This window comes from Mugil cephalus, chromosome 3 (assembly GCF_022458985.1).
Source record: "Mugil cephalus isolate CIBA_MC_2020 chromosome 3, CIBA_Mcephalus_1.1, whole genome shotgun sequence".
Lineage (NCBI taxonomy): Eukaryota > Metazoa > Chordata > Actinopteri > Mugiliformes > Mugilidae > Mugil > Mugil cephalus.
In genome coordinates this window covers 14,420,822-14,442,576 of record NC_061772.1, presented here as the reverse complement: position 1 = coordinate 14,442,576, position 21,755 = coordinate 14,420,822, and the positions used below count along the sequence as shown (strand labels likewise).

The following is a 21,755-nucleotide window of genomic DNA, read 5'->3' as shown; positions in this document are numbered from 1 at the left end:
ATAGAAATTACCCTATTTTCTTTCTTCGTGTACTTCTTCAGTAGCATCAGTTTATTTTATTTTTACCCAACTAGCAGTAAAAAAAGAATATTTTGTTGCGTGAAAGCAGCACGATTTGTGGCGCACACACAAAGCAGAAAAATTACATCCTTTACAAAAAAAATGCAGAGCATAATGGCTCTATGAAAATAATAGGGTGATTGAAAATAATTGATCTCTGCCATCAAATGAGTCTAAGAAAGGGACTTGTGATTCACACTGAATAGGTGTACGAACCCTAATTATACGTTAAGACTCACCCTTTGTTGCCTTGGCCTTTTAAAGTAATTATACATATGAGAGTTATGTATATGGCTGATAAAAAAATAAAATAAAAAAGAAAGTTTGGTTGGGTTTTCAGAGAAGAACAGACAACACAGAAGACTAGGGTAGTGAGTGGACGGCTGTGTGGAGTCATAGTGCCCCCTTCTGCCTTAAAATGCTAGCACACAACCCTTAGGAACAATAGACATTTCTAGTCACACTAGAGGAGTAGTTTGGTTTCTTTTACGTGGGGCTGTATGATTTACCGAGCCATAAGCAGTATGTTACCTACAGTATGATGGTGAGATGTTTGGAGAAGCCCAGAGGAGTACAGCATGCCAAGCAGGGAGCCGTCATGGGAGTCAGCTTTGGATAAAATGTGTTTTAGCCATCTAAAACAAGGCCAGCCTAAAATAAATTCATGTATATATGTAACAAGTGCATATCATACTTTTACTTCTACACTAATAATTAAAATATTACCACTTCTTACCTTGTTTTCAAACGTCATTTTCTGAAGGGGAACTGAAGCCGTCATATTGCAGCCGTTTGCATAGCTTTCGTTTATGTTGCTGCTCTACGCCTGTGTGACTGTTGTTATAGCACATTAATGTAGTACGTGTTTTCTACTCAAACACCTGCGTTCAGTCTACATGTGCCGTAATTCTGTCGTTCTGTCAGTGTTGCATCGTCCCTCGCCACATGGGGGAGCTCATTGGCTGCTGCTACACAGATTCCTTTCAACGAAAAAGAACACAATGAGAACTCGCCTCATACTCGGTGAATTAAGTATAGAATAAAAACTAAGATGACCAGATTTGAGTTTGTGAAAAAGAGGACCCTTCAGTGTAGGGAGGCACAGAGAAACGCATTGAAAATCTGATGTAAACATGTTTGAGGCCCTAGTAGAACAAAATCCGGGGGTTGGCACATTTTTAGGTCTCAAAAAGAGGACATGTCCGGGAAAAAGAGGACATGCCTGGGATGAAGAAGACGTCTGGTCACCCTAATAAAAAGCGTCTTTAATTTGGCAGATAAACTGTAGAATTAACTCCCTGTGTGAAAAGCTGTTTACTTTATCAGAGCTGGTTCCAGGTAAGATGTTTGTGTGCCTCCAGGTACAGGCCTTCTCCCATGACGCAGAAAGTGATTTGAGTCAGCCTTGTTTATCAAGAAAAGAAGGCTGTGAAAGAAGACACAACCAGTGCCAGCGGATGTGTTTGGTCCATCTGTGCTTTAGTACAGGCCTCTTGCTGGGACTAGGGTTTGTTTTGTGGCTAACCCCGTCCACAGCAATTAATTACTCGGCTTCCATGCCAATACTTCTGTCCACACCTCCGAAATAGGGAAGTGGAACCCACCCTCTCATGTAGGTAATACGCTACCTCATACAACCTTCCTTCAGGTAAACCAAACACTCTTTATAATGGTTCCTCTATTCCCCACAGAGATATCCAAGAAAATGAGACTGTGTGTAAAACTGTGCAAAATCAGGCTTTATTTTTTTTTTCCTGCGTCGCCTTCTTTCATCTTCATCATAATCACCATCATAGTCATGGACATCATCTTTGAAAACATTACTCACCAGAGGCAGATGGTGAGAGAATAGATTCTCAATGAGACTCGCCGCTCACACCTCCGGGAAAAAACAGGCAACAACAATTGGCAGTCCCGCAACACAATTGACCATTCTCTTTGTGGGCAATACATTTCAAGAGCATCTCCAGTGTCCTTATTTACAATTTGTCTGCTTTTCAGTGCCTCAAAGTCCACTCGGTAGTTAAGAGTTTCAGCTCCAGGAGACAATGAAAGCCCATCTTAGTGCAGACAAGTTTAAGATGCTGCGTATTGTCGTCTTACCGATGCCGTGATTATTTATATTTTTCACCTCTCCACTTTCTGTTTACAGCAGGTCTGGGGACAGTCAATTTCTCCAGTTTAGGCAAACGTTGAATAAGTGCAATGTCTATTATAATGTCAAGAAAATACAAAGCCACACGTACATACATACATACAGTACATGACTAACTGATAATCTATACAAGCCACTCTCCAAGGTGAAATCAAGGAGCTGCACGTGGATGCACCTCTATAATATCCAGCGTCTGTAAGGTTAGAGGTGAGAAACAGCTCACCTGAACCAGACACTCCTTTGTAAATAGTTTGGGGAAATGATTTTCTGTACAGCGGATTTTGTTAGTGACTCCAGTGGTCAGTGAAGTTTGTACGCAGAGAGGTTTGTTTTAAAATAAGATATCCTCCATTGTTTTTATGAGTATGTAGACTACTAAAAGAAAATGGTGGCACATCACTGATTATGGTACTTTTTGAACAGATAATGTAAGTAGCTGATGGTAGCTGTTTACAGATTTCATCATTTTTTTTAATTATTTAATTTATGTAAGTTTATATTGCTGTTGTTGATGGGTCAACCTTATCTTAATTTTGAAAAGTTTATAGTTTTAGCCTGACATATTTCCTATCATGCACCAGATGACACCAAACTCCCTGCAACTGAGCTTTGACACACTCCTTGCGACTGTTTTCTTAGCACTGAGGAACTAGAAATGCAACTCAACTGCGGAAAAAAAAAAAAATGTTGAAAGAGCTGTAACTGACGAAAACATGTCGACTATTCATTTGATCTGAGTGCTCAGCGACGACTAGGGGAACAGCAGCAAAAACTTGAAAGCTGAATGCTGATTCTCAGTGGTATCCGCGTGGATGCCAGTCCGTCATTTTATAAAATGTTAACGGTAAAATATTAACAAAATGGATCCCAGGATGGGTCTCGTGAACCAGTGTTACACTTCTGTCCCGTCGCATAAAAGCTCAAACAAATCTTGTTCATTTGATATTTGGGGGCTGTAATGTTAAAAGTGCATCATTAATCTGTTTTAATTCTGCAACAAAAACAGAGCTGGATTTCTTTTTACATAATGTTATAAAAGTACTTATGGTGAATTTCAGCCACACCTCACTTATTGGATTCTGAGAGCTTCATTCAATAGACAGGGACAAAATGACAGAGCAGTGCTTGCCCCTTGAATAACCGTGTCACAGACCCGAATTCATGTCATTAGTCAAAGAATATTGAATAAACTAATGAGAGATAATGACTTTGCAAACACAATAAGAGACCAAACTGCTATGTGCATGTAAATCCATCACTCATTTGCCACAAAGGGATCTATTATCATTTGGAATGATTATTTTACTATTTTAATATTCACAAAGGGACATGATAAATGGACATGATTAGTCCTAGGGATAAGTAAAAGTGCAGCAAAAAAAGGCAAAAGCCTCAGTCAACCCAAGGTCAGAGAAGGGTGCGCACGTGTGTCCAGTGATTAATTCCTTTTTTCTTCACCAGTGGTCTGCAAATGCCAAGAACTGAGAACAGCATACTTTAACCAGGTTAAAACCTAAACTGAAGGTTAAATGAATGAGTGATGCGTAACAATTCAGGGAAGAGGAACGAAGGAGGGAAACAAGAAGACCAGAACAAAACAAAAAAAAAAGACTTTCGAAATAATGTGCTCAAGAGCTTCCTCATCCTCCAGTACGAGGCCTGAGGACAGCTCACCCAAACATTCGCTCTAACTGTCTGCCTGCCTGTGTGCCTCCACCACAGAGACGTATGACGTATCAGAGCGCCGCTGGTGAACCTCAATTAGCTGGAGTAGATCTGGGTCCCGATCACACGCATGATCTCCTTCTGCACCTTAGGCTCTTGGGTGTTGATGTTGGCATCTCCTACTTGGCCATCCTCATACCTGCACATATACAGAACATTTTGTCATTTTGTTAAACAAGTTTCTTTGCTCGGTTCCCGTCATGTCGCAGTGACAACTGATCTTCTACTAGTTCCTTCTGTCTACGAGACAACTAAATTACGCGAGACACTGTCAGGACACTACCATTAACCACATCAACCATCCCTTCATGCTGAAAAACACAACCCCAAACTTGATTGCAGGCCATCCCCAAACCTAATTTGAAACATCATAAAGCAGCAGTGAACATGATAACAGACGTTGCCATCTGGTGAAGAGAAAGCATCATACTCAAAGTCTCTGTCTGACCTATTTGGTGGAACGGTGCTACCATTCTAGTGGCAGCTAAATCTTTTCAATGCTCATTACAGATGATGATGAGAGGTGAAACGATCATAGCCACAGTTTAGCAGGTAAATAAGCGAGATGAGTGATAAGAATCATCATGATAATATCTGTAATAATTACACTCTGTCCTGTGGAAATTGTCAAGCAGCTTAAAGTGCAGGGAATACTCACACAAAAAAGAAGCGAGTGCAGACGTGGTCAGATACTGGACACACCCAGATGTTACCATGTTTCTGCAGATCCTTAGATGTGATAACTGTTTAGAAGAGATCGCAGCAGATTAACACAATTATAAACTGTAGTTTGTACTGAACATAGTTTTGTGTTACTGCTCTTTTTGTGTTAAATCTGTTATATGAAACAAGATAAGATGCACCTCAGCTTAAGAGCTTAAACTCAGATATTGTTTTGTAAGTTACATTTCTTTATTTTCACATTATTTTTTCTAATATTGCTGGTGTTCAATAATGGATAATAATTGCCAAGACTTTGTGAAATATTACTTTTTTAGATATTCTTACTATCTGTAAGTCTGTAATGGCCTTTTAATTTCTATTCCTTTCTATAAAAGTTCTCATTGATAAGTGTTTTCCAAATTCCATATGGAGACTACTAATTAAGAATGAAGGAGCATTTGAGATTCATGTCACAGCTCCTTAATCAAACGTGCTAATGCCCTCCATTCACGACACCTTCTGGTGGTCATTACCTTCACAAAGAGCGATGCAGTTCAAGTTTCGACTCTGAAGAAACCTTGACTGTATCGGACGGCTCTGTTGAAAAAGATACAGCAGTAAGTTAGTAGGTATCGCAGAGACCATGACCTAAATGAAATATCCAACCATCCAGTGTTTTAAATATACAAAACTGTCTAAAATGTGTTTTGACTTTTGAGCGACAACTGTCATCTACAATCATGCTGACTTTTTTTCAGGTTTCAAATTGTTCTATGTGCACGACTCCTTTGTATTGAATGCAGGTCTGTCATTCAGAATCAAACCCAAAGCTATTTTATAATATTATTCAATATACATGAAGATGAAGATGTTCCTCACCTGCGGTATGGTGTTCATGCGGTTGTAACGCTGCACTAGTTCATCTTTGGTGGGCATCCGGTGCTGTCCTTTCCCCATTCCTGCAAGAGGCAGCAAAGCCAGGAAACGGTCCTCAGTCAGAACAACGTTAACTCGTGTCAGTCACGTTGTGTAAAACCTTCTTCTGGTGTGTGTAGATTATAGGAAAAAAATTCTATCAAATAAATACTAACTAAAAATGCCAAATAAGAACAAAAAACAAGCAGCAAGAATAGCTGAATAAGGAAGAATTTCCAATTTGTAATCAGAAAACAGACACTATACTAAATCAACTACTATATGCTTTAGGTTGTAGCACTAGTTCTGATTTTCAAATTAATACTCCAAGCACTTGGAGATGCTGCAAGGAAGTTCTCAAATCCTTCACCAACAACCCAACATCTGCAGCATTAGCCCATATTCAGAAATGGCACACCCATCCATGGACGTTGGGACCACTTAAAAGTGCCATTAGGACACTGGCAGTCTGATATCCCTACGACCACCACCAAATCAGCCTACCACTCAAAGAGCTCAAGTCCAACTTTTCCAATTTAGTTTCAGTCTTATTAACATGTAAACATGTAAATGTCTCCCCAACCCCGCAAACAGAAAACCATATAAGAAGCCAACGTAGTACAAAGTAACACACACATACACACAAGTCCACTGACAGCCCTGTTTCACAAAGCCACAAAATATGGTAGGTATGGAAGGTGGCACACAAGCTCGGAGGCCCAATGTCCTGCACCCAAAATGGACACACAAGACACCACACCACAGTAGGATAACATTAAAACCTCCCACACATGAGAATGGAGTGTTCCAGGATGACAGTCAGGCCATGTTACACACACAGAGGGTACTCAGTGGACATGGTGGGAAAAAGGCGAGAAGTGGGGGAGGGGCCGGTGGGGGGGTCTGAATGGCGAGGAAGGAGCCGTTCCTACCTGAGTATCCAAAAGATATGCTGGAGATGGGGCTCAGATAGATGCCCTTTCCATACGCTGCCCCATGCAGCTTGGGTTTGAAAAGAGCAGGGAGGAAGGAAGGGTCACTGAGCAGTTGCGCAGGACAACCGTACATATTCACACTTGGATGTACTCGCACACACGTACAGCGTAAATCACACCAAAGCAGGAAGGCCCAGTAAAGTCTTTAAGTCTACATGGCAAACCCCATCAAGGAAGCCTACTATATAAATATACACACATAAACACAATAATCCAAATGGTGAACAGTGGATATCAATGAGCCAAAAAAAACATAGTTCAATTATTCTAGGGTTAAAGCAATCCCTATATTTTTAGTCACACTTTTCATTTTCCTAAATGGGGATCTTTTGATGCTTTGACGCATGACAAATGAGACGTACAAGATGTATGCCGGCGTGAAGGTAATCATAATAAAATATGAGGATAATTCACACATGGATGTCCGTAATGAAGGAAAGACAAGGGCCACAGGTATAATGTGAGCAGGTGCTCGTAAAATAAGAGGAAGAACCAGGAGGAGCCTGATGGTTTGGGAACACATGAGGGAGAAGGAGGTCAGGACATGGCACATCTGTGAGGAATGAAAAGGAACAATAGACGAGAGTTTTTGCGCGATGACTCGAGCTGAAGGCTGACTCAGTTCTCCTCCTTCTGTGAAGCACGGTGACAGAGGAAGGGTGTCAGTGTTGAAGGTGAGGCAGAGAAGAGAAGAGGGAGGCAGACCAGCACCGAGTCGAGATCAAAGATGGAGAGTTCAAAAAGTTGGCGAACAAAGAAGGCATAAATGAAACACATCAGCACAATGGAGCAATCGCGACCGACGTGAACGTCTCAAAGATCCTCGAGGCTTCAGATTTAAGTGTGTTTAATCTACTTTCGGGACATGACGATATATATCCAAGCCGTCATTATCAGGCCTTGTTGTGCAAATGAGGCAATATTGCGACAGAACTCATCTTTTCTTGTCTTATTAATTTCTCCTTTACAGACCTGGGTCACAACCTTGGCAGAAGAATAAAAAGATGGCTACAGAAATTAATAAAACAGGAATATACTCTATTTTGGACCGACCGTACAGTTTTTCTTCCTACTTCCTTGATATTATCCAACTGTTCCACTCAGCTTTAAACCAACTCACCTAAGGATTTGCGGCTACGTTGATGATGAGTGTTGCCAGTTACTAACCTTCAACACAATGAATTCACCACAGTGAAGGCAGTACTCACTACCTCCGAGCTGGTCCTTTTGCATCCTTCAGCTTCAGACCTAGCCTACTCAGTGCTCTATGTGGTTAACCCCAACAGGGCACGCAGGCAGTCTGCTGACGTCACAGCTGACACCACAGCCCGCTCCCTATGTCCCACAACAGGAAGGGTTGTGCTGTCTGCTGCTGCCGGCCGAGCAGGCAGAAAGTGGCCGACATTAGCCAGGGGAGTCTCCCAGCGTGCCCTGCTCGCTAAAATGCCAATTGCAAAGTTGACGAAAGGGAAGCTGGCATCCATTAACTGCAAAAATGAATCAGCCGGACAGCGGCCCTGCTTTGTGCAAGAGCAGGTTCACTGTCCGAGAAGAGACGCATGGTAAGTTCCAGCCAACTGCCAGGGTTACGTACCTGCAGTTTGGTATAAGAGGCATTGACTAGTCCATTTCTCAGAACAGAGTGCCAGTTCTCTATATGGGAACCACTAGAGCAAGTGTAGAGAGAAGAAGAGATGAGAGAGAGAAGATAAAACAAAGTGCCGTGTGAATTTAAACAGCCCGGATCAAAGTGTGCAACCACTCATGTGTAGTGGCTTGATTCGTGCTGTTCGAGAATGTTCCAGTGAACCCACATTTTGGTGAAATATGTTATAAAACGTAATATCTTAATTGTACAGCTTTTCTTCTTCCATTATTTCTATTTTGAAATGTAAAACTGCTGCAAGCAAAAGTTATATCGCTGAACATTTATTACCAATTGCATATAATAGATTCATGGTTGAATATGTAAGTTTTTACAGTATTTTGTAAAACCCGCAACTCAGGGGAGAGATTATTCCAGGTCTCAGCCACAAAGGAGCGACTTCAGTCATCTATTTATACGGTTGTGCGAGGTCACTTGAGTTCATCCTGTTACACCATCACAGACCTCCAAGATTTTATCATCCAATATTTAAAAAATAAAGTATTAAAAGATGCGGATCAAGGATGACAGCCAATTATTTCCACGTTTTTTTCCGCACAGTTCAGGTTATTTGACTGCCTCTCCCAGAGCCGGTACCTGCGCTGTCTTAAAATAAAACAGCTGCGTCGTGAGTGCTGTTATTTTTAACTCGTTTTGAAGCAGTATCGAGTCCTTGCTCCCACATTTCTAATTAGACACACACGGAAAAGTTTTCAATGACAACTTGTCATCGAGTGTGGATTTCCTTCTAAATTTTGCAGATTGTAATTAAACCGACTCTGAACATGTATTTCTATTTTGTACATATATACAGTATATAATTATGGCTGCCAGGCTAAGTTAAATATTTGACATTTTCTTTTGAGAATAATTAAATTTGTAGTATTAACCAGCATAAAAGACTGTTAGCACTGTTTGTACCCAGCAAGTGCCCAGATGGGTCGTGTGTATCTAAAATATTCAGCAGAGCCCCATCTGCTACAGTACAAATGTCTATCTCGCAGATATTGCTGGCTCCGTGTGCTGGCTAAGAAAGGTGGTTTCTCTGTCCAAGAGAATGGCCGCTGCTCTGCGCTGTTGTTTGTTATGGTTCCATAAAAATCTGCTAGAGTTGCCCCTTCATACACAGCAAAGTGACCAGGTGTTACGCTAAGACACGTTCATGTTGGACAGAGCGTCCTGCCCTAATGCTAAATTATGCATGCATTTCAGCGACTATGCTTGATTTGAGATCAATTATTAACAGGACGTAATTTCTCACATTATAAGAACCCAAAGCCGTAAGCATAGCAATATAACGAAGCTGTAATCTTTCAAAGTCATTCAGTGAAAACAGTTTTGATCGAACGAAAATCATGTCAGCTAATGAAAGGTGTAACTCACTGGAAGGCGAACGTGCTTCCGTACAGCTTCTTGGCAGTGCGAAAACGAGCTTCCTTGGCTGGGGGGCTGCTGAGCAGCAGGAACTGGTGGGATGTGTGCATGAATTTTAGTTGCTATTAGAATGAGATCACGAGGACAAGTGAGTGAGAGAGGGAGAGACACAAGGAGACAGATACAGAGTGAGTATTAACCATGAAATTACACAGTGTAATATTAAAACTACTTATTTGATAATGGAGACTTGACAGGATGTTATTCTGGTTTCCTACCCTACTGAGAGGAAGCTTGACAATGTGTGATCTGTTGCTGGAAATGATCCTGCAGAAACACAGAGAAGAGATAAAAATGAATTGAAATTCTACAACCTAACGACCTACCACTTGAAACACAACATGACCACCTGCACAAATGTGCAAATGTGAATTAGTATGTAGCGTGTTAGCTCATTTTTTTCTTTTCAGTGGGTATAGATTAAAATGCAATTAAACAAAGTTGGATAAACCTACAACCAGTCAGAGCAACAAAATATGTGACGTGTAGCATTAGGCACTACAGCATGCAGAAGCTTTTGGCACAGCATTCATTGACAGATCTACGATTGACTTGGAGAGAAGTGCCTCAGTGGCACTCCTCTGTACAGTCATCGTATTAAACCCGCCCATATTAGATAAACAACAGTGACTGGCTTGGAACTGACAAAGCCAGGTGGAAATCAGTTTGAACAGGAGCTGAGCCAGACACACTCTGCCAGAGCAATTGAAATATAAGCTCTCAGATTTGTCTGGTTCCAAAGGATAGGAGACAACACATCATTAATGAGCCATTATTCTAAAGTGTCCCAGTAAGCCAAGACGCTGAGCCAGCACACACAACACAGGAACCCTGAAACCAAACAGCTAAACAATATTCAGCCATAATTAAAAGTATTATTTGCAGCTGTACTTTTCCTGCGGCAATGAGTCAAAATGTATTCCCCAAAAAAGGCCTACGCATCATTGTGCTGTCCGTTATTATTTACCTAATGTTGTAAGTTAACCATGCTCTCTGCTGATGAGCAAGTCAAATTCAGTTTGACATATGAAGCAGAGTAAATCCATTTTTGGACCAGATTCTCTCCACTCACCATTGTAGCAGGGGATGAGCCAAAGGGTCCAGCTTGTCCATCTGTTTCTTTATCTCCAGATATGAGCCCTGGAAAAACCACACATGCACGTGCTGTTTTCAGATGTTTCTGTTCAGATTTGTGTATGTGGTAAAATGATATATAACAGTATTCATATTAACAGTTTAATAGTACAGATGCAGTGCTGCCACAGCGGATAAAGAGGCAGAGTGAGAAAGAGTGGAACAGAGCTGATGTCACTGTATTAAACAAGACGCCACCATTTTAGCTCACTCTAATAAATAAAGTACCATAATGGACATTGCCTATATATACACAGTTGCCCTTGTTTCCCTCCCACCCTCTCCTTTTACCTGGGTCATTTCCCGGATGGACATAACACTGTCCAGCGCCTTCTGCAGTCTTTCATAATTCTTCTTCTGTGTTCATCGGTTGAGCCAAACATCCATTGTATGCAATGAGAGAGGGAACAACATACAGAGTTAGTTAGTGGCAACACTTGGTTTTGGTTCAAAGTGTTGTGGTTTTTGATTAGAAATCTTGAGCAAACTTTGATTATTAAGTTAGGTAGACACTGACCTTTGGGTTGAAGGCCAGAGTCTTGGGGTCATTGGGATCAACAACTGATGGGTAGGGCTCAAAGATTATGCTCTTACGGGGAGACTCCAGAGCAGCTCGACACATAGCCACAAGCAAATCCACCACCTGGGAAAAGAGTGATTTTACATTTACATTGTATGGCATTAGCATACATTTTGATGTTTTTTTGTCACTAGAATCTGCCTCAAACACATAAAAACTACAAATAATCTAATTCATTGTGCTTCTAAGTTACTATTTAATGTTTTCAGTCCATAATCCAAAAGGAGTTTTAAGTAAATTTGAATAATATCGTTAAAGAAAAAAAAAAACAATGTTATGTTCGATGCTATCTATTGTTTTCACCTCCGCTCCAGTTGCCACTTCCTCTGCAGCTCCGGACATCACGCCCAGAGTGTAGAATGAGAACACACACAGCTCCCTGGTGCACACAGCGGGCTGCACGAACACGAACACACACACACACACACAGACAAAAAGTGATGAAACCACTCCTGTTTCAGTGGGTACTGCAATACAATAGTATATTCATTCACACATTCTCTTTTCTCTTGTTCACTCCTTTCGTGGAAAATCCATTAACAGAATCACATTAATGAAAAAGTAAGACACCACATACGTGATTTTTTTACTAGTGTTTCTTTCTTTTTTTTCTTTTTCATTTAAAAGTGTTTCTTTAAACTGTTCTAAATTCATGTGCTCCCTTTATTGCGCGTTACCTTCAGCATGGATCCATTCTGAAAGACGTGCTGTTCGTCACACACCACGCAGTACTCGTTAAGCGTGGGGATCCTCTGTTCTGAGTACTTCATTATCTGTTGGGACAGAAGCACAGTGGCGTTCCCAGTTACGACTCCTATCTGCAGCACTGACATACACAGAAATAAACACAAGCTTGGCAGGATTGTTTGGATCATTTAATCTGCTACAGAATCCTGGAAAGATATTTGGGCCCTGCCAGCATAAATACAGTCTGCACAATAAATAGCTAATGCTTACATACAGAGATGCCTAACACTGAGAAAATCCCAAGGAGACATTTATAAATCTCTCAGCAGACAGTGCTATAATTAAAGGATATTTTATTACTCTAGAAGTACTCCACATACTGTCTTCTTTAGAGCAGCACATTGACTGAGGCAGGGTGTCTAAGTGCCTTTTCAATTGGACTCATATTTCCTCACGCTCTAACCTGCACTAAGAAGCCATACTCCAAGGTAGGGATGTTCTTGCAGTGGCCGCCCGCCTGGGATGAGAAAAACAATTCAATCAGCTGCCTCGTGGTAATCTGCGCTGGGGCCCTGGCCGCCGGGACAGCCACAGTCTGATGAGTCAAGTGAAGACAAAGCATTATGGGAAAGGGCACACCAGCCACGTTACAGTAAGGGTGGGGAAAAGGGCTCAGGTGGGAACAGTGCAGGTGGCGGGTGACTGAGAAGAGGGTAAAAGTTGATCACGGTGGAACAAAAAAAAAAACAACAATAAATAGTGCATTCAGAACAGGATTGATTGTACTGAAACGTGAGTGATCTTTAACACTTTTCTATCGCATTATGAGTTTCTGTGTTACAAGTAAAGTGAAGTTAAAGAGGCTCAGAGTTGTGGCACAAACACTATAACCACAACATGCAAGAGAAAGACATTAAAGGCAAATAAGTGCAAGGACAGTGGAATATTAGTTAATTTAAACAAATTAAACCTGAGATAGGAAATGATCATTTGTTCAGGCAAGCACTGACCTGGCTATTTGGCGGATAGCTGAAGAGCTCCCCTTTAGGGTTCTTCATGGTACACGAGATTGAGCGGTTCATCAGGCGGGTCACTCTCAGCTCAGGGACACTCAGCTTCCCTTTTAAAACCGTGTCTTGGATAAGAGGAAAACTTGGAGATCTGGTAAAGACCAAAGCACACAGGATGTCACTGAAAATCAAACATTATGAGACGAGGAAATATAAAGATTATGTATATAAAAGTAAGTATTTGTAACCTCGTGGAGGATTTGGCTTCAAGGCACATTGTATCCGGCTTTAAAGGATGAAACTTAAATTGCGCTATGAGTTATACAATTATCAAAATCTCATCAGCTATGCTCATGTTTGGTAAAAAGGTTATCGTGATCAGTACCTGAGCAGTTTTACAGGGACAGTTGTTGAACAAATGCACACTCTGCTCAAGTCACTAATGCTGTACTAACAGTACAAGCCAGCGCAACGGAAATCTGCTGAGATAGTACCTCAAGTCACTAACTGTTAAAATACAATAGCCTTTGTTCCCTTCCACCATTGCTCTAAGCACATTAACCATGTACCCTCATGACATGAGACTCCTGTCAGGTCGTGAGGATGTCAAGACAGAGTAGTAGTTAGTGAAGCTGGCCTCCATTGAATGGGCTGGGATTCGATCCCTGTGCACCCATAGCTGTCAAAGCATCGATGAGTATGACAGAGACTGAGGAGAGCAGCTCCCTCTTAGGGGAAATAGGTTGATTTTGAATTTACGTCAATCTGCACCATGCTGTGTCAGAGCTTGCTTTCCCCTGCATCTCATCTTTGCTGCAGTTCACGTTTTTCAGGCAGCCCTTCAAAAAGAATTTTCTTCACCATTTTTTCTATTGTAGAGTAAGGAATAATGCAAGCTACCAAATCTTTAGATGTGCACATTGCTATAAAACATGAAACTCTAAACCTCAATATAAAATATTCTTTAAAATTAACAGTAGGCAAATTGGACTTGGTAAGCGACATTAAGCGTCATCCGCCACCACCTATGGACAGATAGTTAACCTACCGGTTGCCGCTTTTTTCATTAAACAATTTAAAAAGTGAAAAAGCAGATTTTCTATCAAATGTAAAAACAGAAGAAATATGCTGTATACATTAGCATTCGCCTGTCCAAAGTCTGATTATCTTACATTTCCTGCTGTCCTTGTGTCAGTATATCATGGACAGGTAATACAAACATGCATTTGGGTATGACAAATTATCCCCAAATGCTTGGATTCGGCATCATTGGTTGTGTAGACGCCTTGAAAGAGCTACAGGGGGAGGAAGAGACCTACTTGGGGATGGGGGAGAAGATGCTGAGCCCAGCACGAAACTTTTTGATGGTTCCTCCTGCTTTGAACCAGCTGTGCCTCTTCTCCTGCTGGGCCTTGAGGAACTCATTACTGAGGTGCTTCCACTGCTGTGAAGTGAACGTACTCAGGATCCTGTCACAGTCAGCCAGGGAGGGAACAAATGTGAGCGACCATCGTTGAGCTCCCAATACAGCTAAAACATCTATGTTTTTATATTTTATACGGAACTGGGGTTAAATTATGAGATGTGTGATGCAAATTGTCACTAAAAATATGTGCTTACTTTTTGAGCTGCAGGCCCAAGCTGAAGCCTTCTTTATTTGAGGGCTGGAACACTTCTACTGACGGCTCTGAGTAAAGATGACTAACATGATTACACAATATACACACGGGCTCTTTCTTTCTTTCACTCTCCCTCTTGTATAGCACATAGCGTACTCACCTCCCACGCTCAGTGAGTGGCACAAATACCTAAAGTCCCTCCCAGAAAACCAACATCCACACTGACATCTTTACTCACCAGGTCCATCGAGGTACTGAGAAAGAGAAAAGCGCAGTCTCAGAATAATGGGCTCTGTTCTGATAACTTTCCAAGCTGTCGCAACCTCCTCCTGAGTCAGACACACACACACATACACACATACACACAAATATACAGAGTTAGCATCCCAATTAGGGCCATTTCTCATTACATGAATAAATTATGAGCACACGATGCATTATAAATGATGTGTTACTTTGCAAAATGTCAGTGTTGGAATAGTAATGGGCAAAGTCAGAGGAGGTGTTTGCGGTGAGAGGGGAATGCTGACTCACATCTAAGAAACCGATGTTAATGTGCAGATCGATGTCCACGTCATCAATGGTTCCATACTCCCTGTTCAGAGACACATAAAACAGACACAGTTAATACATCATAAATAATGGAAACCTCCAACACTTTGAAGTGATTATCCCCTAAGGGGGAAAAATAAGGGTTATTTTTGCCAATCGTGCCAAATAAAGCAAGTGCAATATTCATAATAATGTGAATATGTGTGTGTGCCGTACCTGACAGAGACAGCACTGTCTGTGTAGATGTCTTTCACTGCCTCAATGTCTGCATCCAGTTGAGGGTGACGGTACAGGTCAGCGGCACAGGTCCCCTGCAACAAGCAGCACTGGTCACAGTTATAGTAGTGAGTGAATTCTCAGTGGTTCCCAAACATTTTTTTTTTGTCACACATAACATCAACACCCCACAATTGCATCGGATAAAATACCCATACAGTTAAGTTTTGGCTGGTTTTTAAGGTCATGTAACTGTTAAATTACAATTAGTCAACCACACTGTTATTGATCTTACAGCCAAATGTTAGACTGACTATATGAACAGTACAAAAAGTCCCCATGTCTCAACCTTTTTTTTAGCATAAAGAACAGGACAATACTCCATTTAGGGTTGTGCCCGTATTGCCATAATATTCTGTAGTCAGTCAGTAGTCATGCTGAATAAGTGAGATTTAGACACCAAATTTAGACACTCAATAATAGTAATAAATGAGATCTAGAGGGATTTTGTTATATTATTTAGTGGTATACAGCTGTCTTTCAATGATTGTTTTTCAATGGATGAGCTGATGCCACGAATCAGTGAACATACCTTATATTTCCTATGACATTATTGACCCTTTAGCTTTTATTGGCTTTATTGGATGGCATATAATTTAGTAATGACTGGATTTTCAAGAACTTGTAAAAAAAAAAAATTATAGATATATGTGTGTGTGTGTGTGTGTGTGTGTTTGAATACCAACTGGATTATGCCAATGTTCTATTTCCTGACTTGGGGGGAAAAAGTGGTGGAGCGTTATTCAGGCTCACTCTGGCAGCACTAAACACATCCCTGAGAACATCTGTTATGTTACAAATGAGCTCATTAGAAATATTGGAATGATTGCACCTAAATTTTATACAATTTGCATTATACATATATATATATGTACATATATATATATATATATATATATATATATATATATATATATATATATATATATATACTGATTGGTCATTGTTTGTGTCAGTTTGCGTTTGTACTGCCAGAAGGTTTCCACCAGTTAGTTTTAGCGATTAGTCTTAACTCAGTATCGATTATGTGTAACTGTCTAACTGAATCTAGCCTTTCTTATCTTTGACTCAACATCAGAGTGGTTGGATGTAAGCAAAGAAATCACACAGTTTGACAGTTGATCATTTCTGAAACTGCAGAATGTAAAACCCATTGCATTCAAGATGCATGCATGATGCATCTTGAACACAATGGGTTTACCTTGAATGAGATGTCAGTGGTGATATATATTACAATAAAAAAATGTCAAACTATATATTTTATGTGTGTTCATATAATTTGCAGTTTGTGGTTTATATTGTGACCTATAATATTTTGTTTGGTTGTCTCAGCACATAAAGAGCATTTCCCAGTATTAATAATAATATCTGACCCCATGTTCCTGGAGTCTAGACTTGCAGTCGGGCTCTAATCTCCCCGGCTCAGAGTGTGTAGAAAAGATCCCACACTTTTCTCCTTATCTCCGCTGCACTGCTTTCATGTTCCCTGGCTGCACTGAAATGAGCTTTACGTCCCAGACTGGATTTACATTTCAATCAAAAGACTTGGAAGATAACAGTAAAAAAAAAAAAAAAAAGGATAACTAACAGATTAAGATCTGAGTAAAGCAATGAACTTTGTGAGACGATACATGAAATGATGCCATTGCAAGTGTTACTAGGGATTGATGCTTAAGGCTGCGTAGGATGAGAACGGTAAGGGAGAGGGGAAAATACTTAGAATATTATACCAAATGTCACACTTAATGTGGTGAATTTGCAAAAATTCAAATATGAGACCAGTCTTAAAACCCTGTAAAAAGTGACATGAATTTAAATGTTCCATGCCATGCTACAAGTGCGACATTTGGATGGAAAAGTCAGTCAGCTGGCCAATATGTTCCTCACTACACGGACTATCTCAACCACATCGCCATGATATTTGCTGCGACTATTGGTAAAACCATTTTAAATGTTCCTGGTGGCCTCTGATTTGTTTTCTGGCACCACCGTGAGGTCAACAAGTCCTCTTGACCGACACATCTTTAAAACTAGCATCTGGATTTCTAGGAAAGTGGCAGGCATTCTTGCTTGGTAAAAAGATAAATGAGTTTTCTTTCAGCGCCAGTATGGCCATGTGTTGACCTTCTGATGGTGTAAGTAACGTAACGTGATTACGGTAGAAAAACGTTGAAAACCTGCAGAGAACAGAGACTAGCGGTTATGTGCAGACGACAGCTAACTTTAGCAACCGTGCTAACAACTGCTCTAATAGTGACTAGTTTCATTAGCCTTCCGCTAATCGATTTCTTCATCTATTTACGCGACGATTCCGTAGAGCGAAACGTCATAGCAAGGTCCCTGGTGGTCTAGTGGTTAGGATTCGGCGCTCTCACCGCCGCGGCCCGGGTTCGATTCCCGGTCAGGGAACAGTGTTTTTTCTCCCCTTTACGTACTGCATAATTTAACAGGTTTTCAACGTTTGTCAACCAGTTGTCACCCACTCATTGCTATAGTTTGCCCAACATACAAGACTGGGACCACTGTCATTTGTGGTCAGTCAGAATTGTTGTCAATCAAGCTAAAATAGCTATTATTTACACTCAACACAGACACAAGCAGCACACTGACAACTGACTGAATACTGAATATTCTCACCACATTTAACAGAGAGGTAAACAGAGCCTGCTGTACCTGAATGCCATACAGAAACTGTTCCGATTCGTTCTCCCCGTCCGACTCCTCGTCTGTCCAACATTGGCCTTTGATGTCCTGTGGGCCCACACATTGTGAAAAGGCCATTATGGTTGGAGCGGAAAGAAAATGCAACCTCTTTCTATCGTCCTTTCATCTCACATCTCCCTATTTAGCCCTTTCGTTCAAGGGCTTCAAAACACTGCTTTATATAGCATCTCAAAGGGAGGGACGAACAGACATGATTTATGTGCTCAAGGCAGGATCTTCTCTAAATTCAACCTCCAAAAGAATAATCAAGCGATGATGAAAAGGATGAGTTGACAAAAATATCTATTTTTATATCTAAAGAATGTCTCTTGTCATTTTCAACAAAGCCTTAAACCCAGAACTGAATTATTTAATATATTAGGCTATTGTAATATTTCAATGTCTGTTCGAGGTCTGCACTTCTATTAGCAGACAAAGAAGTGTAATTTCATCAAATTTACGACTTTCTACATCTATCATAAATCAATGAATGTCTGACACAGCTAAATCATATGCAGTGATTACACCAATAGGATACCAGCTGTCTTACCATTGGGTCTGCTGTTCATAGGGCTCTCTCAGACAGGTTTGGGCCTTTGACTGCCAACCATCGCAGCCGTTTTTTTTCCAGGTGGAATGAACGAGAACGGAAAACCGAAGAGTTCTGACTGGCCGCCTCTCTTTCCCCCACTCCTCAGATTTACACGGCCTTGGAAAAACAGAGCAATAAGATTCAGCCGTCGACACACGTGAAACAAAGAGGCCGTTGCCGGTGATGCCATGCTTTGTAAGCGGTGCCCTCCTCCTCTTTTCTTTAAATCGGCTGCACTTCACCTTGCCATGTATCCTAGCAACAGCCATCTCTGTCTCCTTTCCGAGTGGCATTAATCACTGTAGAGAGAATGTGTGGGTGATATGTGCTGTACGTTCAGTACTCAGGATGTCTCCGATGTCTCTCACACACACACACACCCCACAACAACTTAATCTATAAATATTAAACCACGAGACGTTAGTACATTTTTAAACACGCACAGCCAAAACAGCACCACATTGCTACTATATGACAAGTAAATAAAGGAAAGGAATATGCTGACATGTTGAAACATAATTTCCTGGGTGACCATTTTAAGAGATTACATGAGACAACATGAGAAAATAATGGCTGTCTTTAAAGCGACAGTTTGCGACTGTCATCATTATGGGGAACAAAATCTATATGGTCCAAAATTACAGATAAAAAATAATAATAATAATAATACGACAAATTGTGAGCAGCACCCGTTACTTTGGTGTTAGATACGTTGGTGTTAGACATGTAAACAATGACGATTATATCTTTTCCACCTCCAGACAGATGAGTGGCGTATTTCACGCTGCAGCAACACAAAACAAATCACAAATCACGTATTCTAGTGCACAGTAAGCCAACATGATGAAGAGTCTCCAGTATAGTAAGGGATTCTATGACGTGGACAAACAAAGAATGGACAGCAATGTAGCTTAGCGCTGCAAGAGAGGGAGTAACAAAACAGACAAGCAAGAAGGCGTCTAGCTTACATATAGGCCCTTATAATTAAAAGAATCCTTTTCTCTTTGTTTTCAGTGCTAATCATGTGGTGTCCTCTTTTGTCTGTGTGTGTGTTATGAGCTGGCTGTTTTCTTGTCTGAAAGCATCCCTCCCGACATAAACTGCACCCTGTTTGAACACTGGTTGAACGCTGCCTCGCTCCCTCGTCAAAACCTCCTCTTCCTCTTCTTCATCTCCCGTCCTTTTCTCTGTGTCCCTGCTGCCCTGCCATGTCCTCAGCCCCGCTAGCATCTATAAACCCCCCTACCCACCCCCCTCCATTCCCGTAGCCTGTGTCGTCTCACATACCAATGGACTCAGCAACAAACTGAGCCCCCCCGCCACACACACACACACATATACATTCACCATCATCCCCATTCCTCCTTCTGATGACTATTTAGCACAAACACAGATGCAGTCAGGCGGATTTCCCCTCCCCCCCATGCTCCGCTCCCCCTTCCCCACTTACCTCCAGAGAGGGATGGAGACACGGATGCTGTCCTTGCTTCAGCTGCCCCCCACCCACCCCCCTTAAAGGGCACACCTGCCTCTCTTTCTATCGGTGCCTGTTTTCCGCTGAAATGACAGATGACAATAAACCCATCGAAATAAGGTAGTGGAGAAACCAGAGCCACGATCCTCCGATTCTAGAGCATCTGTCCCTCGATGCTTGCGGTGTGTGTCTAGGAGCAAGCCAGCTGGTGTGTGCGGGTCTATGTGTTTATCTATTGCAGATCTCTGCTCTTACTGCTGTCTTATATTTTGCCTGACAACACTGAGGGGTCTGAGCATGCTCAGTGAGACAAGGCAAGCTGGTCATGTGACCTGCAGCTGACTGCACTGCTGCTAAGAAATAAGAGGAAAAAATGGCTGTGCTCTGTATATGTATCTGCCTGTGTGCATTGTGCCTGTGTGTGTGGCTGCATAAACTAGTGCCCATTGATGTTCTTTTTTTTTTTCTTTTTTTTGGAGGCCACTTCTGGTTGATATTTAAGTAAATTATTATGTATATGTTATTTATTTAAAAAATTAATTATGTATTTAAAAAGAATGGTTGCACTGCATGCAGTATATTACTATCTGTTAATTTTCAAAAATGAATTATGCTAAAACAGCAAGAATTATATTTCTTTGTCGTCTTCACATGACATTATCAAAAGATAATACCTGCTGTGTCCACAGTGCACCGTGTCGTCGTGAGCATGCACAGACAATGCTCCTAAGGTCTTTGAGATAATCAGTCTTTGCCCTCATTATCTCAAGGTATCTATTTAAGAACTGACCTAAAGAATGGACAGATTAATGAGCAGGTCCTTGGTCATATGCTTAGTCATATATATAGCAAGTAATGTTGAATTGACGTAATTTTGTCTCCTTTTTACCCCATGAAATAACTGTTGTGTGCTCTGTAATGCTTGCTTTGTAAACAAACACTATTAGCTAATTGTCAACTATGGTTCCTCATGTTTCCCATTGTATTTAATTTTACTTGTGCAACCATATTAGTTATTACATACTATTATATACACTGTATTATGAAACATATTAACTGCTATTTACTTATTTATTATTTCTGTGTGCATCTGTTTATTTTATTTATTTAGTGTATTTGTACCTTGTTTTCATTGGTAGCAATAGTCATACTCATGCAGTAACACATTTAGAAGCATTAGCATGTCCTGTCTGATCATCTCTCAGACTTATCTGAGTATATTCCCACAGTGTCTTAGCGGACCCTGTGGTACAGGGGTTATCAGCCATTAATGCTGACTGACAGTCAGGAGCTTGGCCAGTGGAGGGAGAGAAAGACTGGACGGCATATTTGTTTCTCACCTGGACAGGTGTGTCCATTGGCCTTAAATATTGAAGTTGGAGACGATCTAGGCAGTGGCAGCCGACGGTCAGTGAGACATCAGCATGGGCAGTGGAAGCAGCAGTGCTAACACCGTAACTGTGAACAGGTGAGAACAACATAAGAAAAGGAGGAGGAGAGTGTTAGTCTCTTTGGCAGAGCTGATAACAACAAGAT

The 21,755-nt window shown here is 41.1% G+C and overlaps 1 protein-coding gene and 1 non-coding gene across 9 annotated transcripts; one reads left to right on the top strand and one right to left on the bottom strand.

Annotated features, from left to right (window-relative positions):
- Nucleotides 1–1,778: 1,778 nt before the first annotated feature.
- Nucleotides 1,779–20,575, bottom strand: LOC125005265 (protein mono-ADP-ribosyltransferase PARP6). 8 transcript variants are annotated; one of them, XM_047580467.1, is made up of 23 exons: nucleotides 20,196–20,575; nucleotides 18,704–18,862; nucleotides 18,124–18,201; nucleotides 15,391–15,500; nucleotides 15,157–15,217; nucleotides 14,861–14,951; nucleotides 14,624–14,690; nucleotides 14,323–14,472; nucleotides 13,004–13,154; nucleotides 12,457–12,588; nucleotides 11,984–12,079; nucleotides 11,610–11,702; nucleotides 11,244–11,369; nucleotides 11,018–11,080; nucleotides 10,665–10,732; nucleotides 9,811–9,859; nucleotides 9,542–9,654; nucleotides 8,108–8,180; nucleotides 6,451–6,520; nucleotides 5,483–5,562; nucleotides 5,137–5,200; nucleotides 4,599–4,683; nucleotides 1,779–4,079 (listed from the first exon to the last, which is right to left on the bottom strand). In XM_047580467.1, the coding sequence occupies exons 2-23, from the start codon at nucleotides 18,704–18,706 to the stop codon at nucleotides 3,977–3,979; spliced, it is 1,926 nt and encodes a 641-aa protein (XP_047436423.1). In that variant the 5' UTR covers nucleotides 18,707–18,862; nucleotides 20,196–20,575; the 3' UTR covers nucleotides 1,779–3,976. The 8 variants fall into 8 exon arrangements, with proteins under 8 accessions (XP_047436423.1, XP_047436425.1, XP_047436426.1 ...); XM_047580469.1 differs by having other exon boundaries at nucleotides 11,018–11,083; nucleotides 12,457–12,510; XM_047580470.1 differs by having other exon boundaries at nucleotides 11,018–11,083; nucleotides 12,457–12,510; nucleotides 15,391–15,485.
- Nucleotides 17,788–17,859, top strand: trnae-cuc. Its single transcript has one exon. It is a non-coding gene; the product is annotated as a tRNA-Glu (tRNA).
- Nucleotides 20,576–21,755: the final 1,180 nt, after the last annotated feature.

What these genes read in the sequence shown, in the direction of transcription:
- LOC125005265 (XM_047580462.1), bottom strand. Translation starts at nt 18,231, where the DNA reads ATGGCCTTTTCACAATGTGTGGGCCCACAGGACATCAAAGGCCAATGT. An exon ending in CATATCTTTTGGATACTCAG is followed by an intron (nt 5,563 to 6,450) that starts GTAGGAACGGCT and finishes TGCCTCTTGCAG; the next exon opens with GAATGGGGAAAGGACAGCAC. An exon ending in TGCACTCGCTTCTTTTTTGT is followed by an intron (nt 4,080 to 4,598) that starts GTGAGTATTCCC and finishes GTATATGTGCAG; the next exon opens with GTATGAGGATGGCCAAGTAG.